Genomic DNA, 12970 nt, shown 5'->3' on the forward strand with positions numbered 1-12970 from the left:
GAAAAAGAATGTCCTTGAGCTGAGCCAATGGGTGGCACTCTTGCCTGAGATGATGGCCATTCCCATTCACAAAGTCACTCCCAATGGGAGAACAGAGATTGCCAATGGCCTTCTCCTCCACAACAACACATGCATCTTCTCAAACCAAGTCCCAGGCCTGCCCAGCAGGCACAAGCAGGCCCATAAGGGGCCAAGCTAGCGGCATGGCCTTCAAGTCTCTGTAAACAACACCTTCCAGAGAGCACACAGGCACATACCTGGAGAGCAGGGAGACGGCTCTGCTGGTTGGGAATCACCTTTAAGGAGATCGTTCCTTTGGTTTCTTTCTATTGGACAAAGGAAAGCAAAGGCAGGAATGAGTAACATACACCCATTGGTTTTGAGTTTCTCAGTGCTTTCAGGAGTAGTACAGGGGGACAGTGTAGTAGGGCACTGTGGGGACAATGGGGGTGAAGCTACAGCAGCAAGGTCCCAACACATCCTCTCTGAAGGGCAAACCCTTAGTGGCCCCTCATGGAAGCCTCATACACTGAGCTCCGGCCAACCCCCCCCCATGCCATCTCGCCACCCCATTTTCCACACCTGAAGAAAAGGGTGAGCAATCACCTTGAAGTGGGAGGCATCAATGGGCCCCCAAAGCTATGGTGGGCTGCAGCCCTGCCCCCAATACCTACCATCACCTTCTGTAGCTGATCAACAGAGTGGTTAGTCACACTCATGCCATTGATTTCCAAGATCTCATCTCCCACGTGAAGGGAGCCTGCCAGGGAGAGAAGCCAAACTGAGGAAGGACAACTCAACACCCCATCAGCCACTCTCCCACACTGGGCCCAGGATCAAGTGGCCCCAAGACAACACTGTGTGGGCATCACAAGAGCTGGGGAGGGGCTACAAGGAGCTAAAGGTGGAGGCAGCAGAGCTCAGTGGACAGAGTGCCAGGCTCAGAGATGGGAGGTCCTGGGTTCCAATCTGGCCTAAGACACTTCACCCCCATCACCTAGCCCTTGCCACTCTTCTGCCTTGATATCAAAACACAGTATTGATTCTAAGATGGAAAGTGAAAAAAAGGGAGCCCAAGATGCTCCCATTCTCCTGGAAGTGGAATCCTTTAAGCCAGCACCCATTCCTGTTGGCACACGAGCTGAAGGGGAAACACTGAGGAGGAAGAGAGACAGCAATAATGGACCGCACACGCGCACCCCTCGACTCTGAGTGCCCAAACCAATCTTTGAGCTCCATACAAGACTTAGCATGTGACATTGGACATAAGGTCTTTGAGGGCCGGGTGTGTGCAGCACTTAGCTTGTTGCAGGCTAACCAATCAACACTGGCTGCACTGGGCACAGGGCTCCCACCGTTAGGTCTGGGGGGATGGGATCTCCCAGCAAGCCATGGCCACATTCCCTCCCCTACACCAAAGAAGGGCTCCCATGGGGCATCACCAAAAGCTACCTTGTCTGTGAATCATGCCCCCATGGAGAATTCTGGCCACCATGCACGACTGTTTCTCATTCAGCTTCAGAGTAATTCCCTGGAAGAAAAGGAGATGCACAGGGCACTCTGCATTAAGGAATATGCACTGCAATACCATGCCAAGCTCATCCCAACGATGACGAGTTCCCTGTGCCTTTCATTCACCATCACTAAAGCACCTGGAGGACTTGTCGGAAAGTAGCCTCAGCCCCATTTTACAGATGGGAAAACAGGCCTGGAGAGCTAAAGTGATTCTGACTGAGCCAGGCCTCAGAGCCAAGTCTCCAAACTCCCCGGCCAGTATTGTCTTCCACTATACCACTGAGGGTTTCCTGATTGTAATAGTCTCACAGTAATGGGGCAAGCAGCTTTCGGCAGTTTCCTACCTCCTCCCCAGGAAGAAAAGGCAAGCATGTGAGCGGGAAGACCCTCAGGTTCTTGCTCTCTATGCTCCCAGCTGGATTCAGGCTCCAGTGAGGGAGAGGGAGAAGAAGGGAAGACTGATGGACACTCACCATGGGCTCTTCTGTGACCTTCTCAAACTGGATGAAGCGTACTTTCCGGGGCTCCCGGTGGCGGTGGTTGCCTTGGCCAGGCCCAGGACTAGCTGGTGCAGCAGATCCATTGGTGTATATGTCCTCAGTCACAGAATTTGAGGGGAAGGAAGCAACCTAAGAAGAACAAAGCACTCACTGGAGTTAAAGCATCAGGGAAGGGACCTGGCAGTGAGTCTGCAGCCAAGGCCCCTGGGCCATGAGGCCACCTTGGGAGGCCCTCGGAGGCTCTTCTCTCTGTGAAGAAGCCAGAAGGGACTATGGGAAAAACCGAGACAATGTATGCCAGGCCCAGAACGTGTGGCTGGCTGGGCTCCTTTCCTGCGGTCTTACAAACAAAATTAGACTCCAGTCCTTAATCTCCATGGAGTTTGACGATTTACCTGAAAAAGATAAGGTGGACAGATAGAGAGAAGGAAGCCCGTTCTAAAGTAGCCACCATCCTTTCGCCATGTGCCTGAGCAAATAGAGAGCCCACTTCGTGGAAGCCCCTCTTTTATATCTTCTCCTTTACCCCAGTTCCATAGCATGACCTTTTCTGGGTCATGTGCCGAGATCACTGTCCCCCTGTGGCCCATGGAGTGCAGGGATGCAGGTCTTACTAGAGAAGTTAACTCCAGGAGGCAGAGGCAATGGTGAAGGAAGTAATTGGAATCCTATTCTCTGGGAATCAGGCTCCCTCCCAGACCAGCCCAAGCAAATGCAGGAGCAGGAAGGAAACCAGAAAGCCCAGAAAGCTTGGGAGCCGTGAGGAGCCTGGGAGACCAGAAAGCCAACGGGCCAATGTTGGCAGCTGACACAGTCTCCATCCTTTCTGGTCCTCTTTATTCACTGGGCCAAAGGAGAATGCCTCAGCCGGTGCTGTCACTCCCACCCTCTTCTCATACCACAAGCACTGGCAGCCTCTCCTCTGAGGTTCTGACACCACGTGCTGACACCACGCTGTCTAAATCTTCCCTGAGCTCATCTCCACATGGTTCTCCTTTCTCAGCCGAGTTCTGGGTCTGACTCGGTCTTTTGATCTTCTCCAGCCTGGTCTCCATGCCTAGGGACTTCCATATTCACAATGACTCCTCCCCTCCCTCCCACAGTCTCCATTTCCACATTAGCTCAGCCCCAACTGGGCTGGTTGCACGTGAATCTTCTGGAACTGCCTGGAAAGTCACCTTGGACTCTTAAAAGTCCCTTCTCTGACCACGTTCTCTTGGTCTTTCAGCTCTTTCCTCACTGTGTAACTCACCAGCTTAGACCTCACTGGGGCCTTCCCTGCTCTTCCAAGCTACCTTGATCCTAGAGTCAGCATTCTCAACAAAATACTTAGTGCCTCCTTCTCTCAACAACTCGGTCTCTGAACTTTCAACTATTCTCGTGTTCTGGCTCCAATCTCCTTCTCAGGTCCTCCTTTCACATATGCGCATAGTGTAGGAAGTCACAAAATTCTGTTGCCTGGGTCCACTTGGATTTCATACTCTTTATTGACAACTTGGCCTCTTCACTAGACAGTGACCCTTGTAGTTATCTTCCCAGCTTTCCACCGATTAAGTTCTCTTCTTGTTGAGGAGTGAGAAGTTCTGGGTTCAAATCTTGACCCTGTTGCATATCACTTTCCTCCTTGAGGTCTGTTTCCTCATTTCCTTCTAGGTACAAATCAACCACCCCAAGCTTGTCTGAGTGTTTGACTTCCAGGTCCAAGAGCCTGGGAATGAAATCCCAGTTCTGCTATTCCGGATGAAGGCTTCAGCAGGTCAGAGAACTTCCCTTGAACATCTGGAGGGTGGACTAGGTCTCCGAAGCCATTTTGAAAGTCTAAATTCCATGGTCCTGCCACTTGACGGAATTTGGACTGTAAACAGTCTCTCGAATGAAGGCTTTGGCCTCAGTGAATGACTTGAGATCTCCAATTCCGTGACCCCTCTGCCCTGGAGAGAGCAGTAGACATACAGAGTCAAAAGGGAATAGGCCCTCCCCGCAAGGTGCTTTCATTGGTTTTGGGGAGGTGCTGAGTTCAGCTTGGATTGCCAGCTGGACCTCTCTGGCCTTGAGGCACTTGGGGATGTGGGACTGGAGTTCTGGGACCCTTGAAAAAGAAGCATGACTAAAATGTACATAGCTGTGTGCCAGGTGCTCATTGGAGCGAGATGCTTTAATGAGCCCCATTTTATGGATGAGGAAACTGAGACAGATAGAGGCCAAGTGACTTGCCCAAGGTCATGAACTCCAGGCCCAGCACGCTCTCATTGTGCCACCTATTGAGCTGCTTTAGGGCTGATTAGATCCAATTAGCTAGAATGGAAGCTCTCCCTGGACCAAGACATGGGCATCTCTGGATCCCCAGTGCCCAGCCTCCAGCCTTCAGAAATGCTCTTGGAATTTCTGCAGTAACAGCAATATTGGAGAGACAAAGGACTGTGAAAGATTTAGGGATCCCCAGCCACGCAGTGACCCTCCACATGCCCTTCCAGAGGACTCCAGAGGAAGAGATTAGATGACTTGGAGGGCCGAGGGAGGCCCATTTTCCTTTTTTTCCTTTTTTTCTGGACCTGACTAACATGGGAATTTCTTTTGCATGTCTCTCCACATTTGTTTTTCTCTCCTGCCTTCTCCAGAGAATCAGGTTGAACCCAATGGGGCCAGCTTTGTAGATGGCTGAGGTTGCCTAGGATGAAAGTGTTGAGAGACAAAAAGGCCTGGGCCAGAAAACTCAGTCTGCTGGGTTTGCGGGGAGGGGGTAAGAGGAGAAAGACTGAGAGAAAGTAGCAAGACCATAATTCTCGGGCCAGAAGAGAGCATAGCATACGAGTCCCTGTTGTCTTATGGGTGCAGCAGCTTATCTGGGGTTGCAAGAAGCAGTACATGGCCAGTCAGAGTTTGAATCTAGGGCCTCTTCCCTCCCCAAAGGTTTCGTGAAAGCCTCTGGTTTGTAGTCACTTTCCTTTGGAAATTCCTTGTGGAGTCAGGGATGTTCTGTTCCTTATGTTTGTTGCCCCAGCACCTAGCACCTGGCCTGGCATATAGAGCAGGTACTCAGTAAATAAATGCTGGTTGATCGATTTAAATAAGGAAACAAATACCTGCTCAGCAAAGTCCGCTTCCACAGCTCCGCCTGGAACTGCAAACTTCGGAGGGAAGGGAAGGGGCTGGGGTCACCAGTGGTCACCATCATCACCTGTCTTCAGTTTCACCTAATCGCTCTTTCAATTTCCATTGTCTGGTCATCTTGCTTGGTGTTTTCTGGGTTCTGCTTGCTCTACTCTGCATCAGTTCATGCAAGTCTTTCCAGGCTAACCTGATCCACCCCATAATTTCCTTGGCTTAGCACTGTTTTTAGTGTGCCAGAGGGAAGGGTACCCTTGAAGACAAAAGTATAATCGAGAACTCAGGGAGGCTGGGTCTGAGGGAAGCAGTGGCACCTGGCACTTCCCTGGCCAGAGGCCAGGTTCCAAAGGAATTGAAGAGTGAGTGGGTAGTGAGGGAGGTGGAGGCCAAGAGCTGGCGGTGCAAAGGGATTGAGCCATGGAACTGTAGCCTGAGAAGGCAGCAAGGGTAAGAGATGCTTTTATAAGGATCTGGAGGGCCGGAGGCTTTTTGTAGGCAAGGCAGAAAAGAGAATGAGTCTAGTGCCACAAGCACAATGAAGGCTGCTTCAACGACAGGGAATGAAAGCAACCCCCAAACACCAACCCAAAGGTTGAGGCCTCATTCTTGGGGGGAAAATTGGACAGCAAGATAGAAGACCAACACCTCATATCCTGTGATGGGGCCTAAACGTAAAAGAAATGTAGCAAAATGTAGACAGAGTTACTCCTCAGGGCTATGGAGGCCTAAAAAGATCAAGACCAGCCCAAGGCTAGAAAGATGAACCAACACAAATCCAAGGGAACTGAGGAAATCTTGGCCTCATTTTCATTCAGACTTTGCTGATAAATGGTCTATAAGGTATATAAATAGGCAGCTCTCACGGGGGAGGCTATCTATAAGCATATGGAAAAAATCACTACTGATGAGAGGAACAAAAATGAAAGGAATTCTGGAATTCCCTCTCAAAAACAGGCACATGGATGCACTGTTGGGGCACAGGAATGGGTGTGACCATGCTGGAAAACAATCTGGAATGCAGCAACTGCTAGGCCTGTACTGAAAAGGAATCAGAAAATGAAGAAAAGGCCATAGAGGTACCAAAATATTTGGAGCAGCTCTTTTTGTGGTGGCAAAAACCTGACAACTAAGGGGATGCCCATCATATCATCTGAGGAACAACCTGTGGTATATGAAGGTGATGAAGCATTATTTTACTATAAGAAATGAGCAATCATAATATCTGATAAAGCCAAAGCAAAAATAGACCTGATTAAAAGGGATAGGGAAGGTAATTATATTTTGTTAAAAGGGACTTTAGATAATGAGGAAATATCACTAATCAACATGTATGCACCAAATAATACAGCACCCAAATTTCTAATGGAGAAACTAGGAGAATTGAAGGAAGAAATAGACAGTAAAACCATATTAGTGGGAGACTTGAACCAACCATTATCAAATTTAGATAAATCAAATCAAAAAATAAATAAGAAAGAGGTAAAAGAAGTGAATGAAATCTTAGAAAAATTAGAATTAATAGACATATGGAGAAAAATAAATAGGGATAAAAAGGAATACACCTTCTTCTCAGCACCACATGGCACATTCACAAAGATTGACCATATATTAGGTCACAAAAACATGGCACACAAATGCAGAAAAGGGGAAATAATAAATGCAGCCTTTTCAGACCACAAGGCAATAAAAATAATCATCAGTAATGGTACATGGAAAACTAAATCAAAAACTAATTGGAAACTAAACAATATGATACTCCAAAATCGTTTAGTTAGAGAAGAAATCATAGAAACAATTAATTTCATTGAGGAAAATGACAATGGCAAGTATCCTTTCAAACTTTTGGGATGCAGCCAAAGTGGTAATCAGAGGTAAATTCATATCCCTGAGTGCATATATTAACAAACTAGGGAGAGCAGAGATCAATCAATTGGAAATGCAAATAAAAAAACTCGAAAGGTACCAAATTAAAAACCCCCAGCAGAAAACCAAACTAGAAATCCTAAAAATTAAGGGAGAAATTAATAAAATCGAAAGTGATAGAACTATTGATTTAATAAATAAGACAAGAAGCTGGTACTTTGAAAAAACAAACAAAATAGACAAAGTACTGGTCAATCTAATTTAAAAAAGGAAGGAAGAAAAGCAAATTAACAGCATCAAAGATGAAAAGGGGGACATCACCTCTGATGAAGAGGGAAATTAAGGCAATCATTAAAAATTACTTTGCCCAATTATATGGCAATAAATACACCAATTTAAGTGATATGGATGAATATATACAAAAATACAAACTGCCTAGACTAACAGAAGAAGAAATAGAATTCTTAAATAATCTCATATCAGAAAATGAAATCCAACAGGCCAAAGAACTTCCTAAGAAAAAATCCCCAGGGCCTGATGGATTCACCAGTGAATTCTATCAAACATTCAGAGAACAGTTAATCCCAACACTATACAAACTATTTGACATAATAAGCAAAGAGGGAGTTCTACCAAACTCCTTTTACGACACAAACATGGTACTGATTCCAAAACCAGGCAGGTCAAAAACACAGAAAGAAAACTATAGACCAATCTCCCTAATGAATATAGATGCAAAAATCTTAAATAGGATACTAGCAAAAAGACTCCAGCAAGTGATCAGAAGGGTCATCCACCATGATCAAGTAGGATTTATACCAGGGATGCAAGTATGGTTCAATATTAGGAAAACCATCCACATAATTGACCACATCAACAAGGAAACCAAGAAAAATCAGATGATTATCTCAATAGATGCAAGAAAAGCCTTTGACAAAATACAACACCCATTCCTATTAAAAACACTAGAAAGCATAGGAATAGAAGGGTTGTTCCTAAAAATAATAAACAATATATATCTAAAACCATCAGCTAATATCATCTGCAATGGGAATAAACTAGAAGCCTTCCCAATAAGATCAGGAGTGAAACAAGGATGCCCATTATCACCTCTATTATTTGACATTGTACTAGAAACACTAGCAGTAGCAATTAGAGAAGAAAAAGAAATTGAAGGCATCAAAATAGGCAAGGAGGAAACCAAGTTATCGCTCTTTGCAGATGACATGATGGTCTACTTAAAGAATCCTAGAGATTCAACCAAAAAGCTAATTGAAATAATCAACAACTTTAGCAAAGTTGCAGGATACAAAATAAACCCACATAAGTCATCAGTTTTTCTATATATCTCCAACACAGCTCAGCAGCAAAAACTAGAAAGAGAAATCCCATTCAAAATCACCTTAGATTCCTAGGTATTTTATTTTGTCTATCTCCCAAGACAAACACAGGAACTATATGAACATAACTACAAAACACTCGCCACACAACTAAAACTAGACTTGAGCAATTGGAAAAACATTAACTGCTCATGGATAGGACGAGCCAATATAATAAAAATGACCATCCTACCCAAACTTATTTATCTATTTAGTGCCATACCCATTGAACTCCCAAAAAATTATTTTATTGAATTAGAAAAAACCATAACAAAGTTTATTTGGAATAACAAAAGATCAAGGATATCCAGGGAAATAATGAAAAAAAAACACAAATGAGGGGGGCCTTGCAGTCCCAGACCTCAAACTATATTACAAAGCAGCAGTCATCAAAACAATTTGGTACTGGCTAAGAGACAGAAAGGAGGATCAGTGGAATAGACTGGGGGCAAGTGACCTCAGCAAGACAGTATACGATAAACCCAAGGATCCAGGTTCTGGGACAAAAATCCACTATTCAATAAAAACTGCTGGGAAAATTGGAAGACAGTGTGGGAGAGATTAGGAATTGATCAACACCTCACACCCTACACCAAGATAAATTCAAAATGGGTGAATGACTTAAACATAAAGAAGGAAACTATAAGTAAATTGGGTAAACACAGAATAGTATACATGTCAGACCTTTGGGAAGAGAAAGATTCTAAAACCAAGCAAGACTTAGAAAGAGTCACAAAATGTAAAATAAATAATTTTGACTACATCAAATTAAAAAGCTTTTGCACAAACAAAACCAATGTAACTAAAATCAGAAGGAAAACAACAAATTGGGAAAAAATCTTCATAGAAACCTCTGGCAAAGGTTTAATTACTCAAATTTATAAAGAACTAAATCAATTGTACAAAAAATTAAGCCATTCTCCAATCGATAAATGGGCAAGGGACACGGATAGGCAGTTCTCAGATAAAGAAATCAAAACTATTAACAAGCACATGAAGAAGTGTTCTAAATCTCTTATAATCAGAGAGATGCAAATTAAAACAACTCTGAGGTATCACCTCACACCTAGCAGATTGGCTAACATAACAGCAAAGGAAAGTAATAAATGCTGGAGGGGATGTGGCAAAGTAGGGACATTCATTCATTGCTGGTGGAGTTGTGAACTGATCCAACCATTCTGGAGGGCAATTTGGAACTATGCCCAAAGGGCAACAAAAGAATATCTACCCTTTGATCCAGCCATAGCACTGCTGGGTCTGTACCCCAAAGAGATAATGGACACAAAGACTTGTACAAGAATATTCATAGCTGCGCTCTTTGTGGTGGCCCAAAACTGGAAAACGAGGGGATGCCCATCAATTGGGGAATGGCTGAACAAACTGTGGTATATGTTGGTGATGGAATACTATTGTGCTAAAAGAAATGATGAACTGGAGGAGTTCCATGGAGACTGGAACAACCTCCAGGAAGTGATGCAGAGTGAGAGGAGCAGAACCAGGAGAACATTGTACACAGAGACTAATACACTGAGGTATAATCGAATGTAATGGACTTCTCCATAAATGGTGGTGTAATGTCCCTGAACAATTTGCAGGGATCTAGGAGAAAAAAACACTATTCATAAGCAAAGGATAAACTATGGGAGTGGAAACATCGAGGAAAAGCAACTGCCTGAATACAGCTGTTGAGGGGACATGACAGAGGAGAGACTCTAAATGAACACTCTAATGCAAATACTATCAACAAAGCAATGGGTTCAAATCAAGAAAACATCTAATGCCCAGTGGATTTACGCGTCGGCTATGGGGGGTGGGGGGGAGGAAAAGAAAATGATCTATGTCTTTAACGAATAATGCTTGGAAATGATCAAATAAAATATATTAAAAAAAAACTCTGGTTGCAAAAACAAAAATCAAGCCATTCTCCAACTGATAAATGGGCAAGGGACATGGATAGGCAGTTCTAATAAAGAAATCAAAACTATTAATAAGCACATGAAGAAGTGTTCTACATCTCTTATAATCAGAGAGATGCAAATCAAAACAACTCTGAGGTATCACCTCACACCAAGCAGATTGGCTAACATGACAGCTAGGGAAAGTAATGAATGCTGGAGGGGATGTGGCAAAGTCGGACATTCATTCATTGCTGGTGGAGCTGTGAACTGATCCAACAATTCTGGAGGGCAATTTGGAACTATGCCCAAAGGGCAACAAAAGAATATATACCCTTTGACCCAGCCATAGCACTGCTGGGTCTGTACCCCAAAGAGATAATGGACAAAAAGACTTGTACAAAAATATTCATAGCTGCGCTCTTTGTGTTGGCCAAAAATTGGAAAACGAGGGGATGCCCATCAATTGGGGAATGGCTGAACAAATTGTAGTATATGTTGGTGATGGAATACTATTGTGCTAAAAGGAATAATAAAGTGGAGGAATTCCATGGAGACTGGAACGACCTCCAGGAAGTGATGCAGAGCGAGAGGAGCAGAACCAGGAGAACATTGTACACAGAGACAAACACACTGTGGTATAATCGAATGTAATGGACTTCTCCATTAGTGACAGTGTAATGTCCCTGAACAATTTGCAGGGATCTAGGAGAAAAAAACACTATCCATAAGCAAAGGACAAACTGTGGGAGTAGAAACACCGAGGAAAAGCAACTGCCTGACTACAGCGGTTGAGGGGACATGACAGAGGAGAGACTCTAAACGAACACTCTAATGCAAATATTAACAACATGGCAATGGGTTCGAATCAAGAACACATGTGATACCCAGTGGAATCACGTGTCGGCTATGGGGGAGGAAAAGAAAATGATCTTTGTCTTTAATGAATAATGCATGGAAATGATCAAATAAAATACTATAAAATTAAAAAAAAAAGAAATGAGCAAACCGATGTTTTCAAAGACTTATAGCAGGAGGGGTGTATGTGGTGCTCAGGGAGGGGTAGTATCTCTGGTATGGAGGACTTATCGTGCCCTCCTAGGGCAGCTCTCTAGCCTCTGACCCTCATCTGACACCCAGCTCTCACTTGTGGCTCCCAGTAGCTGCTAGCATGCAGCAGCGGCCACACCCCGGACAACGGCTTCGGCAGGCCAGCTAAACCTCATGAGGGTAGCCATCGGGTCATAGACCCCCGGTGAACCAGGGCTTTACTCAGCCAGCATGTGAAGACTGCTTCGGACAAATAGATGGAAGAATATAGATAATATATATAATAATAATAAATAAGAATCTTCAACGGCTGAGAGGGCGACGCAGCAAAGCACTGTGGAGTGCTTAGGGCGTGTTGGAGCACAAAGGACAACACGGCCATCCAATGCAGCTGAGGAAGTCTCCAGGTGTAACGACTTTTCGTGCCACTGGACCCAGGCTTCCAAAGCCGAGAGAGTGGGACTGTCTCTGTGCATCGGCTTTTCCACTTAAATCTCTTTCATGCACAAGTGTCTTTGTGCACACTCATCTATCCTTACCCCGTCCACCCTCTTCAAGACCTGCGGCGATGGGGGAGTGGCGACACAACAGGTGGAGGTGACCACTGGCAGTTGTAGTCACGATCCTGCACGTAGGCGGCCCATGGACCAGTGGTTGCTCAGCCCTGTGGGCAGCAGGGACGTTCGGCAGCATCCTGGGTGACTGAGCAGCCCTCTCTAGGACAGCACTGCTCACCCTAATCAAGGGAGGGGACTAGAAAAGGGGTCCCAAGCATTGCCTGCCCTACAAACACCCGGTCAGCACACCGCGGCTGGCGGGTCATCCCTTTAAGCTGTTGAAATCAAAGAAAAAATACAAAGAAACTCCTACTAGGAGCATGGAACATCAGGAGGGGTGGAGTTGGGAGGACCTAGGTTCAAATTCGGCTTGAGGCACTTCCTGGCTATGTGACCTTGGGCAAGTCATTTAACCCTGATTACTTACCTCTCTTTTTGTCTTACAACTGATAGTAAGATAGAAGGTAAGAGTTACAGAAAGGTCTATATGAAGCAGCTGAACAATTTATACTATAATATCAACATCGTATGAACAATTCGGAGGACTGATGAACAAAAACAATTTTCATTCCACCAACACTGTAAAAACACGCCCAGAGAGGAAACCAGAGGACCAGAGCTGAAACATGCTATTCCGCACAAAGAGGTAGTGTAGTACCGGTGCAGAATGAGCCATGGATGGAATTGATTTTGCTTGACTCTTCACAGTTATTTCAAGTAATTTGCTTTGCACTTGTTTTCTCTTCCAAGAAGAATAAATAACCTTTGCCCTGGAAAATGGTGGCATGGGGGGGGGGGGTAGAGGAGAGGGAAAAGGCAACAGGGATTGAAGCCTAAGATCAGGAAAGCAATGGAGAGACTCTGGACAGCCATGATGAATTCAAGTCCCTGAGTCCAAATGAATGCTGTCCTTGGGCCCTGATAGAACTGAGAGGTTGGACCACTGTACCAGTCAGTGGCAGGGCACAGATTAAGGAGAAGCAAATCTTGTCCTGATTTTCAAAAGAGGGCAGAGGATAATCTTCAAACTACAGGCCAGAGAATTGGCCTCCTGTGCCCAGAAAGTGCTAGAGCAGATCACTGGGGCTAGTGACCAGCTAGGG

General features: G+C 44.9%; 1 protein-coding gene across 2 annotated transcripts in view; it reads right to left on the minus strand.

Annotated features, from left to right (window-relative positions):
- Positions 1-12970, minus strand: part of MPP1 (MAGUK p55 scaffold protein 1) — a 45363-nt gene that overhangs the window by 16675 nt on the left and 15718 nt on the right. For both annotated transcript variants that reach the window (XM_001363379.4, XM_007506906.3), the window contains exons 2-5: positions 1989-2144; positions 1453-1531; positions 675-760; positions 258-326 (exon numbers count right to left, since the gene is read on the minus strand). In XM_001363379.4, the coding sequence (XP_001363416.1) occupies positions 258-326; positions 675-760; positions 1453-1531; positions 1989-2144 (390 nt within the window). The remainder of the gene's footprint in view (positions 1-257; positions 327-674; positions 761-1452; positions 1532-1988; positions 2145-12970) is intronic.

Source organism: Monodelphis domestica, chromosome X (assembly GCF_027887165.1).
Source record: "Monodelphis domestica isolate mMonDom1 chromosome X, mMonDom1.pri, whole genome shotgun sequence".
Taxonomy (NCBI): Eukaryota; Metazoa; Chordata; class Mammalia; order Didelphimorphia; family Didelphidae; genus Monodelphis; species Monodelphis domestica.